Below are 16,588 nucleotides of genomic sequence, written 5' to 3'. Positions count from 1 at the left end.
CCGTACCTGCTTACTCACACCTGCTTATGTAATACTTATGGAATTCCTCTTAGAAAATCCCTGGATGTTTATATCCGGGAACTGAACAGCTCAACACTCAGTCAATTTCTTGGGGGCCAGTATTTGTGTAACAATGATCTAATCCAAGGTTATTAAAACTAGACGGAAGCTGTAAAATGTACTCTGTTTAAGGGTAGCAAATAAGTAGCTTGGAAGCCTGTGCCATGACGATGTCAGCGGTGATTCTGTAATAACACGCTATGATCGTGAGGCACGCACGGAATGACCCGGTGTGTCGTCATGTGAGACGGAATGATAACTGGAGATGGGGAGTCAGGGCCCAGGTGCCTACCTAGACAGCTTGGTGAGTTAGGGTGTAGGGGAGAGGACAGGTGTGAAGCTGTGGTCATGGGGGGGCTTCAGGCTTCCACATCGTTACACTGATGAGAGGGGGGTGAAACAAGTAAAGATAGAGAGAAACAAAGAGAGAGCGATAGACTGATTAAATAGAAACTGAATTAAAGGATAAATCTGAAAATACAGGAGGGTGGAGAGACATGAAAGGGAAAAGAGGAGAAACTGAATGAGGGATAAATAGGCCGTCATTGTAAATAAGAATTTGTTCTTAACTGACTTGCCTAGTTAAAAAAAAAAAAAATTAGAAGGAAAAGAATGTGGCAAGGTAGCTATAGACAGAAGACTATTCCAGCTCATTAGGGCCATACAGAAGTTTGTCAGTAATGGTGAGAACATCACACCCATTCTACTAGAAAGAAATATAGAAATTAATCTGTGTAACAGAAAACATCCCTGCCTCCCAGGCAAACAAACATCACACCATCATCCTTAGTCAACATTCCATCACCACTCCCCTAACTAGACTGCCCACATAGTTAACAAAGGAATCACATGGCTGAAATATTACCACAAATGATTAGATGTAAACTTCATAGTTGGCATACCCCCAAAAATAAAATAAAGTTATAAAGAATATTATTTTACAGCTAAAGAAGTCATATATAGGGCTAAAGTCCTCCAATATTACTTTGAAACCACTTCCTCATGATTCTTAGTCCTTTAGCGCATGTAATAGTAGACCACAAACCAATTCACACTCCAAATATAGAAAACCTTTAATATCCTTTATTTATTCTCTTGGTCATATTACATAGTTTATTGAAATAAAATCTAAATCAAACCCATATAACCATATTTGTGTTTCCCACTTATCTCAAATTTCTCAGTCAAAACCAAGAGACAAACCGATACAGACTGAGAAACTCAGATACATCCATTACAGACACACTCATGACAGACACATTCCACTCTCACATTAGGCATAATGGTGTAAAATGACCGTGCAGCCTACAATGCTAGGGGAAGGCCGCCCTCGAGTGGACTAAAGCAGGAACTGCAAAGAGAGACATCACAGCTCATTCACCAATATCACCTTTCCTGTTAACGTCCCTCCCCACTTAATACTAAACGACTTGTCCCGGTACAATGCAGTAAAGTACAGCAGCTTAGTCGCCCACCCTAAACAATCTATTGTAGTAAACTGGTACACACTGGCTCAGGCTGCTCTACCAGTTTCCACAGGGTGGGGCCATTACATTACAGGTTGGGGCCATTACATTACAGGTTGATGGAGGGAGGAAACCGCTGCAAGATGGAAGCAATTTATGAGTATAAAGAGGGGAATTGAAGTTCACACAAGCACACACCCATCACTAGACAATAGACAGACAGAATAATACAAAGCAGAGAGTTTAGGGATGGGTGTGAGTATGTGCCTGTTTGTCAGATGGGGCTTGTGGTCAGGTGGGGTTGTGGTCAGGTGGTGGGTGGGTTGTTAGTTGTTTTAACAGGTTCAACATGGTCATGTAGCGCTGAGGACCAGGCCAGGCTCAGACAACAATGGGGTCATAAGGGGTTGGATCACAGGGATGTGATTGACATGTTCATTGTCCAACGAGCTTGCTGACAAACGAGTCCAGCGCCTCATCATCTTTGATTCCCACAAACTGGTCAATGACGTCGCCTCCTCGCATGGCGATTACCGTGGGGACCGCCGATACCTGTAGAGAGAAGTAGAGGTCAGTAACCACAATGACATCAGTCAAAGGCACTGTTCCAGGACAAAATTCATCCTTCCTTCTAGTAATCCCTGATCTGATATGACTGGGTTGCTGTAAACTATGTAGTGGAGTCCCTTTTTTCACAAATCCCACCATTATAGATCAGGAGTTACTTCAAGGAAGGGAGGAAAGAAGGTCACATTTTCTAACTAACATTTGCAATATCAACTTACCCCAACTTCCACTTACCCCATATTCAATGGCCAAGTCTGTGTGATCGTCTATGTCGACCTTTGCCATGGCAACTTTGCCTTTCTGTTTGGCGACAGCTTTCTCTAATCTTGGCCCCAGTATCTTGCAGGGACCACACCACCTTTAAAGAACAAACATGGGATGTCTGGTTAGAACTAATAATACTGAAGGTATTCTTGAAATGTCAATCAAAAGTCTCGACAAAATATATACACTGCTCAAAAAAAAAGGGAACACTAAAATAACACATCCTAGATCTGAATGAATGAAATATTATTAAATACTTTTTTCTTTACATAGTTGAATGTGCTGACAACAAAATCACACAAAAATGATAAATGGAAATCAAATTTATCAACCCTTGGAGGTCTGGATTTGGAGTCACACTCAAAATTAAAGTGGAAAACCACACTACAGGCTGATCCAACTTTGATGTAATGTCCTCTTAAAACAAGTCAAAATGAGGCTCAGTAGTGTGTGTGGCCTCCACGTGCCTGTATGACCTCCCTACAACGCCTGGGCATGCTCCTGATGAGGTGGCGGATGGTCTCCTGAGGGATCTCCTCCCAGACCTGGACTAAAGCATCCGCCAACTCCTGGACAGTCTGTGGTGCAACTTGGCGTTGGTGGATGGAGCGAGACATGATGTTCCAGATGTGCTCAATTGGATTCAGGTCTGGGGAACGGGCGGGCCAGTCCATAGCATCAATGCCTTCCTCTTGCAGGAACTGCTGACACACTCCAGCCACATGAGGTCTAGCATTGTCTTGCATTAGGAGGAACCCAGGGCCAACCGCACCAGCATATGGTCTCACAAGGGGTCCGAGGATCTCATCTCGGTACCTAATGGCAGTCAGGCTACCTCTGGCGAGCACATGGAGGGCTGTGCGGCCCCCCAAAGAAATGCCACCCCACACCATGACTGACCCACCGCCAAACCGGTCATGCTGGAGGATGTTGCAGGCAGCAGAACGTTCTCTACGGCATCTCCAGACTCTGTCACATGTGCTCAGTGTGAACCTGCTTTCATCTGTGAAGAGCACAGGGCGCCAGTGGCGAATTTGCCAATCTTGGTGTTCTCTGACAAATGCCAAACGTCCTGCACGGTGTTGGGCTGTAAGCACAACCCCCACCTGTGGACGTCGGGCCCTCATACCACCCTCATGGAGTCTGTTTCTGACCGTTTGAGCAGACACATGCACATTTGTGGCCTGCTGGAGGTCATTTTGCAGGGCTCTGGCAGTGCTCCTCCTGCTCCTCCTTGCACAAAGGCGGAGGTAGCGGTCCTGCTGCTGGGTTGTTGCCCTACGGCCTCCTCCACGACTCCTGATGTACTGGCCTGTCTCCTGGTAGCGCCTCCATGCTCTGGACACTACGCTGACAGACACAGCAAACCTTCTTGCCACAGCTCGCATTGATGTGCCATCCTGGATGAGCTGCACTACCTGAGCCACTTGTGTGGGTTGTAGACTCCATCTCATGCTACCACTAGAGTGAAAGCACCGCCAGCATTCAAAAGTGACCAAAACATCAGCCAGGAAGCAAAGGAACTGAGAAGTGGTCTGTGGTCACCACCTGCAGAACCACTCCTTTATTGGGGGTGTCTTGCTAATTGCCTATAATTTCCACCTGTTGTCTATTCCATTTGCACAACAGCATGTGAAATTTATTGTCAATCAGTGTTGCTTCCTAAATGAACAGTTTGATTTCACACAAGTGTGATTGACTTGGAGTTACATTGTGTTGTTTAAGTGTTCCCTTTATTTTTTTGAGCAGTGTATATCTGTGAGTACAGAATAGAACCTGACAATAACATGAAATTGTTGCATAGCAAGACAATGTCAAGAAGTTGGCAAAAACATAGACCAGGTCAACACTGACCACCATGCATATCAAGGTCATGTGTATTGTATATACAGTGCCTTGCAAAAGTATACACCCCCTTGGCATTTTCCCTATTTTGTTGCATTGCAAACTGTAATTTAAATAGATTTTTATCTGGATTTAATGTAATGGACATACAAAATAGTCCAAATTTGTGAAGTTAATTTTTTTTAAATTACTTGTTTCAAAAAATTCTTAAAAAGAAAAAAACTGAAAAGGTGGTGCGTGCATACAGTTGAAGTCGGAAGTTTACATACACCTTAGCCAAATACATTTAAACTCAGTTTTTCACAATTCCTGACATTTAATCCTAGTAAAAATTCCCTGTCTTAGGTCAGTTAGGATCACCACTTTATTTTAAGAATGTGAAATGTCAAAATTATAGAAGAGAGAATTATTTCAGCTTTTATTTCTTTCATCACATTCCAATTAGCATTGCCTTTAAATTGTTTAACTTGGGTCAAACGTTTGGGTAGCCTTCCACAAGCCTCCCACAATAAGTTGGGTGAATTTTGTACCATTCCTCCTGACAGAGCTGGTGTAACTGAGTCAGGTTTGTCGGCCTCCTCGTTCGCACACACTTTTTCAGTTCTGCCCACAAATTTTCTATAGGATTGAGGTCAGGGCTTTGTGATGGCCACTCCAATACCTTGATGTTGTTGTCCTTAAGCCATTTTGCCACAACTTTGGAAGTATGCTTGAGGTCATTGTCCATTTGGAAGACCTATTTGTGACCAAGCTTTAACTTCCTGACTAATGTCTTGAGATGTTGCTTCAATATATCCACATAATTTTCCCTCATCATGATGCCATGTATTTTGTGAAGTGCAAAAGTCCCTCCTGCAGCAAAGCACCCCCACAACATGATGCTGCCACCCCCGTGCTTCACGGTTGGGATGGTGTTCTTCGGCTTGCAAGCATCCCCCTTTTTCCTCCTAACATAATGATGGTCATTATGGCCACAGTTCTGTTTCTGTTTCATCAGACCAGAGGACATTTCTCCAAAAAGTACGATCTTCACCCCCATGTTCAATTGCAAACAGTAGTCCGGCTTTTTTATGGCGGTTTTGGAGCAGTGGTTTCTTCCTTGCTGAGCGGCTTTTCAGGTTATGTTGATATAGGACTGGTTTTACTGTGGATATAGATACTTTGTACCCGTTTCCTCCAGCATCTTCACAAGGTCCTTTGCTGTTCTGTGATTGATTAGGATTTTTCACACCAAAGTACGTTCATCTCTAGGAGACAGAATGAGTCTCCTTCCTGAGCGGTATGACGGCTGCGTGGTCCCATGGTATTTATACTTGCGTACTATTGTTTGTACATATGAACGTGGTACCTTCAGGCATTTGGAAATTGCTCAGAAAGGATGAAGTAAACTTGTGGAGGTCTAGAATTGTTTTTCCGAGGTCTTGGCTGATTTCTTTTGATTTTCCAAAGATGTCAAGCAAAGAGGCACTGCATTTGAAGGTAGGCCTTGAAATACATCCACAGGTACACATCCAATTGACCCAAATGATGTCAATTAGCCTATCATAAGCTTCTAAAGCCATTACAAAATTTTCTGGAATTTTCCAAGCGGTTTAAAGGCACAGTCAACTTAGTATATGTAAACTTCTGACCCACTGGAATTGTGATACAGTGAATTATAAGTGAAATAATCTGTCTGTAAACAATTGTTGGAAAAATTACTTGTGTCATGCACAAAGTAGATGTCCTAACAGACTTGCCAAAACTATAGTTTGTTAACAAGAAATTTGTGGAGTGGTTGAAAAACGAGTTTGAATGACTCCAACCTAAGTGTATGTAAACTTCTGACTTCAACTGTATGTATTTACCCCCTTTGCTATGAAGCCACTAAATAAGATCTGGTTACCTTCAGAAGTCATATAATTAGTTAAATAAAGTCCACCTGTGTGCAATAATCTATCACATGATTTCAGTATATATACACCTGTTCTGAAAGGCACCAGAGTCTGCAACACCACCAAGCAAGTGGCACCATGAAGACCAAGGAGCTCTCCAAACAGGTCAGGTACAAAGTTGTTGAGAAGTACAGATCAGGGTTGGGTGAAAAAAATAAATCAGACACTTCCCACAGAGCACCATTGAATCCATTATTAAAAAATTGAAAGAATATGGCACCACAACAAACCTGCCAAGAGAGGGCCGCCCACCAAAACTCAGAGACCAGGCAAGGAGGGCATTAACAAGAGGCAACAAAGAGGCCTAAGATAACCCTGAAGGAGCTGCAAAGCTCCACAGCGGAGATTGGAGTCTGTCCATAGGACCACTTTAAGCCACCCACTCCACAGAGCTGGGCTTTACAGAAGAGTGGCCAGAGAAAGGCCATTGCTTAAGAAAAAAAATAAGCAAACACATTGTGTTCACCAAAAAGCATGTGGGAGACTCCCCAAACATCTATGGAAGGTACTCTGGTTAGATGAGATCAAAATGTAGCTTTTTGGCCATCAAGGAAAACGCTATGTCTGGCGCAAACCCAACACCTCATCACCCCGAGAACATCATCTCCACAGTGACGCGTGGTGGTAGCATCATCCTGTGGGTATGTTGTTCCGTCTGCAGGGACTTGGGAAGTGTCAGAATTGAAGGAATGATAGATGGTGCTAAATACAGGGAAATTCTTGAGGGAAACCTGTTTGTCTTCCAGAGATTTGAGACGGTGGAGGTTCACCTTCCAGCAGGACAATGACCCTAAGCATAATGCTAAAGCAACACTTGTGGTTTAAGGGAAAACATTTAAATATCTTGGAATGGCCAAGTCAAAGCCCAGACCTCAATCCAATGGAGAATCTGTGGTATGACTTAAAGATTGCTGTACACCAGCAGCACCCATCCAACTTGAAGGAGCCGGAGCAGTTTTGCCTTGAAGAATGAGCAAAAATCCAAGTGGCTAGATGTGCCAAGCTTATAGAGACATACCCCAAGAGACTTGCAGCTGTAATTGCTGCAAAAGGTGGCTCTACGAAGTATTGACTTTTGGGGGGGTGAATAGCTATGCACGCTCAAGTTCTGTTTTTTTTGTCTTATTTCACAAAAAATATTTTGCATCTTTGAAGTGGTAGGCATGTTGTGTAAATCAAATGATACAAACCCCAAAAATCTATTTCAATTCCAGGTTGTAAGGCAACAAAATAGGGAAAATGCCAAGAGGGATGAATACTTTTGCAAGCCACTGTGTGTGTATGTATATATATTCAGGCTGTGTGTGTAATTTTCTAGAGCAGGGGTGTCAAACTCATTCCATGGAGGGCCTAGTGTCTGCTGGGTTTTGGTTTCTCCTTTCAATTAAGACCTAGACAACCAGGTGTGGGGAGTTTCTTACTAAACAGTGAACTTCATTCATCAAGTCCAAGGGAGGAGTGAAAAGTTTGACATGTTGCAGAAGAGCATGAACCCAATGTGGCTGTCCTGGCATTGCCTCTTGTTGTGTAACCTCAAATGATCAACCTCCAATGGAAACACCATCAGATGTCAAGCCATGCAGCCAGACACACAGTATAGGTAAGGTGTCATCATCACACATGATATGCACTCAGTCACAACTTCCACTGTTATGCTTTAGTCTTACAATAGGAAAGCTGTTGAGCATATGTCAAAATCAATATAATTGATAAATAGATTCACGTGTTGGATGCATTGTTGAAAAAGCTATGGTCAGGTTTACAAGCATGGTTGTAAACCATTTGATACCTGCTATAAAAGTTGTTTCCTGCTGTCATCTCGGTAGTCTAATTTCAACAGGCAGACATAGATGCTTCTCCATGTATTGTCTCTTAGGGGCTTTGCTTTCTGATTAGAGGGTAGTTTGTAAATGCTGTAAGTGGAGCCTAATATCCCCTCTGGGGTTCCATGAAACATATTCATGAATTAATCTATTAGCTACTCACTGGGCATGGAAGTCAATAAGCACAGGCAGCTCACTGTTGATGACTCTCTCTGTGAAGTCCTCATGGTCCTGCACATTGAAGGAGACCTCTCTGCGGGAAGTGTGGGGCAGGGAGCGGGGCAGAGTGTGTTTGGGGGAAAGGAAGGATAGAGGGGTAGTGGAGGAACGCAGGGAGGTAGAAAAGGAGGAGGTGGAGGCCGGGAGACAGCGAAGATCTTTTACTGAGAGGGTCCAAATTCTACGGACTAGCAGCCGGTGAGCCATCTGAAAGGAGACATAAATGGGGGAAGAGAACAGAAGACTGATAAATAAATGTAACTTCATGGCACCATAATCAAAACAGGGCCACTACTCAGGCAGAGCTACTATGGTTGGGCAGTGACATCAGGGGGAGGAAGGACACCTATGCAAGACATTCTTGTTTACCACCATACAGTAACATGTAGGTGTGTGAGAGATGGCTGGCTAAGTGGCTGTGAATATAGTTCCCTGTTGTTCATGTTATGCAAACAGATTCCCTAGCTAGCTAACGTTAGCTAACTTCACGGACAACTGCTGATACGGCAATAAACCACCACAAAGAGTTTGAGTTATAATTATAGTGGCTTGACCATCCAATAGAACGGCGTCGTGTTTCGCAACCACTGTGTGAGTATTTACGAAATGGGCTTAGATTTTGTTTCGAATAACCTCCGTGTGACTTTGCCTGTCTTCCTTCTCTCTTTCCACGCGCCTGTGTCCTCTCATTATGAAACGCCCACATCCACAAACCGGAGCAAAACTACTGCCATTACGTGCAGATGTCACCCAGAATATAATTGTAGTGACACAGACAAATAACACAAAACACTTACCGTTCTGTACACTGTCGTCCTGTATGAAGTACTTCCGTTTACAGTTCAGATAAGAGGACGCACAGGTTATTTGTGGGTCTCGTGTTTAAATTTGAGCGAGTAGCGCCGCCACAAGTTAAAATTCAGAACTACAGTGGCGCCAGTGCACTTGAAGGGTTATGAAAGGTTCTCTGGCAAAACAATGGGTAGACTTCAAGATAGGAGTTCTCGAGATAGAGGAGGTGAGGTGGATTTGCAAATCGTGGAGACTCCACCACACTGATTCTGACACAGAATGAGATATTATTGTCTACCTTTGTCAATTAATCATACACCGCAAAATATTGCGGATACCCATACAACATTACCGTAAGGAGCTGCTTTCTATCTTGAAGATTTAACAGAGAGAATGGGCATACCTAGTCAGTTGCACAACGGAATGCATTTAACGCCTCTGAATCACAGAGGTACTGGCGGCTGCCTTAGTCGACGTCTACGTCATCAGTGCCCTGGGAGCAGTTGTTGGGGGTTAACTGCCTTACTCAAGGACAGAACGGCAGATTTTTTTTTCACCTTGCCGCCTCGGGGATTCAAACCAGCGACCTTTCGGTTACTGCCCCAACGCTCTAAACCACTATAGGCTATCTGCCTACAAAGTTCACTGCATTGAGCTCAGGCGTCTATAAATTCACCTAAGCGAAATTATCAATATGGGTAGCATGCTGGCCCTTTCTCTTCAGAGTGCCATTCATTCATAATTGATGGGGAGACTAAAATTAAAGTGAGAAGTGAGGCTGTCTCGACCACCTTTCATGTCAGATGGTCACCGGATGAAAGGTAGAGAGATGTGGGTGTGTGAGGTGTAGAGGAGACTGAGACTAGATAAGGAGAGTGGAGAGAGTAGACAGCAGACAATGGATTCAGAAATGGGGGCAAGGCATTGCTGCTGCTGATGATGATGATGTGGACAGGAGGACCAGACTGCTGCATTAACAATGAATGGATATTCAATCAAAGCCAGCTCATTCCTGAAGTTGAGAACTGAGAAGGCAGAGAGAATACTCCTGACCCTGTGAGTGGCTTTCACGTATTCTTTGTAGACCTGTAGTACTTCTTACCATGACTTAGCTATTGTACACATAATCATGGCACTGCACTCAATGTTTTCTCTTTGACTGTCCTTTCCTCTCTGTGTTTATTATTCTGTCTTTTCACAGCAGTGGAGGCTGGTGGGAGGAGCTATTGGAGGACAGGCTCATTGTAATGGCTGGAATGGAATTAATAGAACGGAGCCAAACCTGTGGTTTCCATATGTTTGATACCGTCCCATGTATTCCATTCCAGCCATTACAACGAGCCTGTCCTCCTATAGCCCCTCCCACCAGCCTCCTCTGTTTCACCACTGCTATATTATGTCTCTGTGATTTCATGGACACGGACTGTTTTCTCTGGATGTCGTGCAGTACCATAGCTTTGATGACTTAACTCTGAATAACTATGTGTCGGTGAAGGCTGCTGAGGGGAGGACGGCTCATATTAATGGCTGGAATGGAGCAAATGGAAACCATGTGTTTGATATATTTCATACCATTCCACTAATTCCCCTCCAACCATTACCATGAGCCCGTCCTCCTCAATTAAGGTGCCACCAACCTCCTGTGCTCTGTGTTAATTCTGTACATTTGTATCCACTGTCTACATTTAGGAAAAGTCTAACAAGAGGTCTTCACAGATCATATCAACCAGAGGTGGTCATCTTACCAAGTGAAATGTTTTACCCCATCCAATACCATTAAACACAGTCTCTCATCTACCGCCACCTGTAACAAGGTAGAATGTCCCAGCCTTCCCGACACTGGCAGTCTGAACGTGGGGACAGATCTGATGACTTCTGGAGGCACCTCAAAGAGGGGGAGGAGGAGAGAGGAGCAGATGTAATGCTCCAGAGGACAGGTGAAGAGATGAGACCCTCTATCACCCTCCGCCCCCCACCTTTGTTCCGCAGCATCGGGCCGTCGGGGCTGTCGGCCAGCCTACCACCCCACCGACGTCTCCGCTCCATATTCCGCAGATCCAGAGCGGTGCTGCCTGCGAATACACACGCCGGGGAGGTTTCAGGAACACACACCCTCCAAGATTTACTGTCAGGCACCCACATCAACACACTCCCACATCAACTGACTCCCAATGACGTAGTGTCAGAGAAGGACGTTCACATAAACACAGACTCAGAGACACAAACACAGCCCAAGAGACTCATGAGTGCACATGGGCTCACTGTATTAGAACCACCAACAGGACCTCTCACAGATACACTCTCATTCATAGTCAGTGCTGAAAGCAGACAGCAGGGCGGACAGCCTTTTTCTCAGCTTTCCCCACCCCTAAGGACCCATATCAAAGGCAGGGCAAGATGGGGCAGAGCAGTGTCTCCTCTTAAAATGAGAGATGATCTTGGGACTGGAGAGGGAGGAGTGAAAGAGAAGCAGAAGGTGAAGAGGAGGAGGCTGGACTGGAAAGGAGAGGACCAAGCCAATGACAGATATGTCCCGTCCTTCACCCCAGAGACAGAGGGAGATGGTGGACTGTGCCAGTGGTTACAAAGTCTGGGGATTGGAGATAGAGAGGAGGAGGCCATTTCCCCCAACAGAAGTAAACAGCAGCTGAGTGGGTTCAGAGAGAGGATGGCTGGACACAGAGAGGGGTATTCACATCCAGCAGCCAACCACAGGAGAGACAGACGCCCCCACTTCCTCCCGCCTATCTGTCAGTCTGGCTCCCTACTCCATGTACCCCTGCTGCTTCCCAAAAACTCCCCACCACCCTCGCCATGCACCTCCCCACACGCCCCTTTCCACCCCTTGCCTGTACCCCTCCTCCACCCTTTGCCCTTCAGGAGGAAGTGATATTGTCCAGCAAAGGAAAGGGGTCTCAACTCAAGAGGCCCATTTGTGTTTACTCTGTATGCGGTTTTCTGTCTTGTAACTTCGGCATATTCTGACTGACACTTAGCTTATGTAAGCTTATATAATGTATTTTCATATAGCGCATTACGCCTACACATCCTTAACAAGTCTTATCCAGGTATAATGTATGTTGCTCTTGCCATTTATACTGTACATCCTTTACAAATAATCACATAGTAGTTTCTCTACGTGTAAATAGTTTCTAAGGATATGCTGCCCTGTCACATTTCAATTGCATTAAATTTAGCATGTATAGTTTGAAAGATCCAGGGCGTTGTTGTTTCTCAGGATTAACATCAACAAGTGAACCAACCTCAGCGTTTCAGTAATGGTGTGCCCTGCCTTGACCATCTATAGACCGTGTCCAGATATCCCCCGCAGAGAGCCCCCTCCTCTGATCAGAGAGGAGGCCCATGTTGTTTTTGAGGTGTTTGTTGGGGCCTGAACAGTGCTGTGCTCTGTGTGCAGCCTGTGGTGGGAGCTGCATGTCAGGGCCAGAACACCGGCGTCTCAGTCCTCCTCACTGCCCGCCTCGCACAGCCTGCCGTTTATGTGTTTACCCTCAAACGCAGCCCAAAATGTTTGTGAGTCAGGCTCTTTTTTTCCACCCGCCCCTCCCATTAGGTGCCAAACAAACATTGCACCGGAAATTGCAGGGATATCTGGGATTTTTAAGGAGTCCCAGCAGACAGGGGGCGAGGTCGAGAACAAGGATGCTTTCTGTGACATCTTAGAGGTGAGGCGGGGAGGGGGGGGGTAGTTGGCCAAAAGAGAGGGTGTGACCAAGGCTGGGTGGCAAGGGGGTGGGCAGAGTCAGTAAGCTTCATTACGACTGATCAACAGGCACAGGTGACCCAGTTTCTGATGCCCTTTGACCTTATTACATTCCTTGAGCCCACAGTGCGTGCCACTCCTGACCTCGTTTGTCACCAAGCTGACCCGAGCGCTAGGCTAATGGTAACCATTGACGTAGCTGTCATAAGGCCCCGTGTCACATGTAGCAGCAACCTCTTTTTTGGACTGCTAACTGGTCGAGCTTGTTTCCTCTCATTCCTTCTCCCTCCTTGCCCATTCACTCCACAGGACAGACAGGACAGTGGACCCAGAACAACCATTGATGAGGCTGAGATTTTATGTCACCCCCAAACAAAGGAATAATGAATGAGAAAGTGTACGCTCTTTGTTCACAGGGTGCTATCTGGGTTTTGTCCAAGCCTCATCCTCGCCAAACCCCAATGTCCTTACTCATAATGGCCTGGTGACACATATAGTACATGGCACAGGAAAATGGCTGTTGTTAGGTTAAATTGTTCCCAACAGGGAAAGTACAGTAAATAGCCTTGTACTTATTTAAATTAAAGTGAAACAGAAACCAAAGTCCAAGTCCGCTTTTTCTCAGTCTCTTCATTTTCACTGTTTCTGCTCTGTCATCTGTGCTGCATACAGACGCAGAGCCTTTCTCTCTCTGTCCAGTTGCAAGCTCTCTAATTTAGACCTCTGTCTGCTCTTTATTTCCCCTCTATACATCTTAAATTAGCATCAATTAGGAGATTGTTTGACTTCAAATGCATAGCTATTTGAAAAGGGCTTTGTTTGATTGAAATGAATGACTACTTGGTCTATGTTTCGTGTGAAGAGTGAAAGTGTACACAGACTGTTGATACATAGGAAAGCATATTTACACGTAGAGTGTAATACTAATGTGCGCATGTGTTTAAGAGTGAGTGTGAATATGTGCATGCACACATACTGTAGTGTAGTAAAGTGTACCTGCATAAGGATGTAAATGCATTGAGGGAGCTAAACCTGATAGTGTGTAGCAGTAGAGGCGTGTACACGTGTAGGTGCACGAAGGTGTGTGTGTCTGTTTCTGCCCTCTCCGTCTCCTCCGTTCTGCTCTGCTCTTCTACCAGTGTGGAAGTCAACAGAAGAGTTCCTGTTCTAGGTTTAAAAATAACTCTGGGACTTAAATTCCTCTCTCTCTCTTTCCTCTTTTCTCCCTCTCTCTCCCATAACCTCTCTCTCTTCACTTATTTTGGAACAGGCTGTGTTCTTTCTCTCACTCCCAGTCACCCTGCCCCTTCCCATGTGGCAGCATAGAGACACACACCCAATGCTGATGTGATTTGAGCAATCATAGGCCATATACATACAGTTTTAGTGCACAAAAATATCTGTGTGTGTTTGTGTAACAGAATGCACCTCAACAGGTGTGGCAAGCAAGAGCTCCCCACCTGTCCCCCTTCTCTTCTGATCCTCCCCCTTCGCCTCGCATGTGTAAACCAGTGGAGGCTGCTGAGGGGAGGGCAGCTCGTTTTAATGGCTGGAATGGAGCAAATGGAATGGCATATGGTTATGCATTTGATACCATTCCACCAATTCCTCTCCAACAACTACCACAAGCCGGTCCTCCCCGATTGTTGTATTTTTGTATTAATTTAACCTTTATTTAACTAGGCAAGTCAGTTAATAACAAATTCTTATTTACAATGAAGGCCAACCAAAAGGCAAAATGCCTCCTACGGGGTGGGGGCTGGGATTAAAAATACAAATATAAAATAAAAATATAGGACAAAACACACATCACAACAAGAAAGACAACGCTACATAAAGAGAGACCTAAGACAACAACATAGCAAGGCAGCGACACATGACAACACAGCATGGTAGCAGCACAACATGACAACAACATGGTCAATTAAGGTACCATCAACCTCTTGTGGTGTAAACACATTGTCTATCCCTCTTACACACCCCATGCCTTCCCTCCAGCTGACCATCTCTTTTTTACCTTTCTCATGGATCCAACTTTTGTTGTTTTGGAATAAAAGTTGGTAATGGAGAAATTAGGTCTGAACTGCCAGTCATGAAATGGTAGCCCTCGTCTTTCTTTTCAGTGATCTCACAGAACTATCTCCCTTCTTTACTCTCTCTCTCTGTTCTCAGTCTCTCCCTCTCTTTTTCTATTTCCACCACAGAAGGTTTGTGGCACCTTAATAATGGAGGATGATTTGAATGGTATCAAATACTTTAAACGCATGGTTTGATGCCGTCACCTCTCTGATTCAGTGGGGTTGGGTTAAATGCGGAACTGACTAAGTACCCCCTTTTCCCTTTCCATTCCATTCGCTCCGTTCCAACCATTATTATAAGCCGTCCTCCCCTCAGCAGCCTCCACTGATTTCCACAGACTTGTTTATGAAAGTATAATGTTTGATCTCTTCCTCAGCTGCCAACGCCCACCTTTTTCCCGCTCCTTCCTCTCCCCCTTTACCTTCCCGCTTACCGCTGTAAATTCCATTTGATCATAAACGGGGAGGGTTTCCACTGAAGTAGTCAAAGATCTGAAAACAAACCAGTGTCACTTTAGCTATTACCAGTTGACTTTTGCTGTCAACATAGAATGCAAAGGTCAGCAGAAAGGTCATTTAATATTTGCATATCCATCTCAGAGAGAGAGAGAGAGAGAGAAGTGTGTGTGTGTGTGTGTGAATTTTGAGTGTCTGTGCGTGTGTGTTTTCTGTTGGTGTTATATATTGGAAAGTGTATGTGTGCGTTGGGTGGGACCAGTTCAGACTACAGTGGAAAGGACACGTCCTTTGATGAGTCATGGTAACCTAAGCTTTGAGGAAATAGGAAAACAACAACACGGATGTGAGTGTGTCCATCTATTACTTTTCTCTCGCTGGTTGGGGATCTTCTTACCGTGACCAATTACATCACCTCATTACACAGTCAGGAAGAGACAGAGATGGAATGAGTGGGAAGAGGATAAAGGAGTGTGTGTACAGTCTGCGTGTCTTCAGTAAAACAGTGTGTAATGCGGCACACTTTGTCGTTACAGTTCATGTCAGTGTACAGTACCAGTTAAAAGTTTGGACACACCTACTCATTGAAGGGTTTTTCTTTATTTTTTGAAGACATAAACTATGTAATAACACATATTCATTCATTCATTCATGTAGTAACTAAAAAAGTGTTAAACAAATCAAAATATATTTATATTCTTCAAAGTAGCCACCCCTTTTCTTGGTGACAGCTTTGCACACTCTTGGCATTCTCTCAACCAGCTTTATGAGGAATGCTTTTCCAACAGTCTTGAAAGAGTTCCCACATATGCTGAGCACTTGTTGGCTGTTTTTCCTTCACTCTGCGGTACAACTGCTCCCAAACCATCTCAATTAGGTTGAGGTCAGGTGATTGTGGAGGCCAGGTCATCTGATGCAACACTCCATCACTCTTCTTATTGGTCAAATATCCCTTACACAGCCTGGAGGTGTGTTTTGGGTCATTGTCCTGTTGAAAAACAAATGAGAGTACCACTAAGCGCAAACCAGATGGGCTGGCGTATTGCTGCAGAATCTTGTGGAACCCATGCTGGTTAAGTGTGCCTTGAATTCTAAATAAATCACTGACAGTGTCACCAGCAAAGCACTCCCACACCATCACACGTCCTCCATGCTTCACGGCGGGAACCACACATGCAGAGATCATCCGTTCACCTACTCTGCATCTCACAAAGACACGGCGGTTGGAACCAAAAAAATCTCAAATTTGGACTCATCAGACCAAAGGACATATTTCCACCGGGCTAATGTCCATTGCTTGTGTTTCTTGGCCTAAGCAAGTCTCTTCTTCTTATTGGTATCCTTTAGTAGTGGTTTCTTT

General features: G+C 44.6%; 2 protein-coding genes across 3 annotated transcripts; one reads left to right on the top strand and one right to left on the bottom strand.

Annotated features, from left to right (window-relative positions):
* Nucleotides 1–1,115: 1,115 nt before the first annotated feature.
* On the bottom strand, nucleotides 1,116–9,125 carry LOC110486513 (thioredoxin, mitochondrial). 2 transcript variants are annotated; one of them, XM_021558163.2, is made up of 4 exons: nucleotides 8,976–9,125; nucleotides 8,123–8,385; nucleotides 2,328–2,451; nucleotides 1,116–2,078 (listed from the first exon to the last, which is right to left on the bottom strand). In XM_021558163.2, the coding sequence occupies exons 2-4, from the start codon at nucleotides 8,383–8,385 to the stop codon at nucleotides 1,962–1,964; spliced, it is 504 nt and encodes a 167-aa protein (XP_021413838.1). In that variant the 5' UTR covers nucleotides 8,976–9,125; the 3' UTR covers nucleotides 1,116–1,961. The 2 variants fall into 2 exon arrangements, with proteins under 2 accessions (XP_021413838.1, XP_021413837.1); XM_021558162.2 differs by lacking the exon at nucleotides 8,976–9,125 and adding an exon at nucleotides 8,812–8,952.
* A 151-nt stretch (nucleotides 9,126–9,276) lies between these two features.
* On the top strand, nucleotides 9,277–13,302 carry LOC110486512. The gene is made up of 2 exons (XM_021558161.2): nucleotides 9,277–10,026; nucleotides 10,660–13,302. The coding sequence occupies exon 2, from the start codon at nucleotides 10,790–10,792 to the stop codon at nucleotides 11,858–11,860; it is 1,071 nt and encodes a 356-aa protein (XP_021413836.2). The 5' UTR covers nucleotides 9,277–10,026; nucleotides 10,660–10,789; the 3' UTR covers nucleotides 11,861–13,302.
* Nucleotides 13,303–16,588: the final 3,286 nt, after the last annotated feature.

Source organism: Oncorhynchus mykiss, chromosome 13 (genome assembly GCF_013265735.2).
Source record: "Oncorhynchus mykiss isolate Arlee chromosome 13, USDA_OmykA_1.1, whole genome shotgun sequence".
In the NCBI taxonomy this organism is placed as follows: Eukaryota; Metazoa; Chordata; class Actinopteri; order Salmoniformes; family Salmonidae; genus Oncorhynchus; species Oncorhynchus mykiss.
This window is presented reverse-complemented; position numbering and strand designations above follow the sequence as displayed.

Excerpts from the sequence above, each read along its gene's own strand:
- LOC110486512 (XM_021558161.2), top strand. The coding sequence starts at position 10,790 with ATGTCCCAGCCTTCCCGACACTGGCAGTCTGAACGTGGGGACAGATCT.
- LOC110486513 (XM_021558162.2), bottom strand. The coding sequence starts at position 8,868 with ATGAGAGGACACAGGCGCGTGGAAAGAGAGAAGGAAGACAGGCAAAGT. Across the intron at positions 2,452-8,122 it reads CTTATTGACTTCCATGCCCA|GTGGTGTGGTCCCTGCAAGA; the intron begins GTGAGTAGCTAA and ends TGTTCTTTAAAG. Across the intron at positions 2,079-2,327 it reads ACTTGGCCATTGAATATGGG|GTATCGGCGGTCCCCACGGT; the intron begins GTAAGTGGAAGT and ends TTCTCTCTACAG.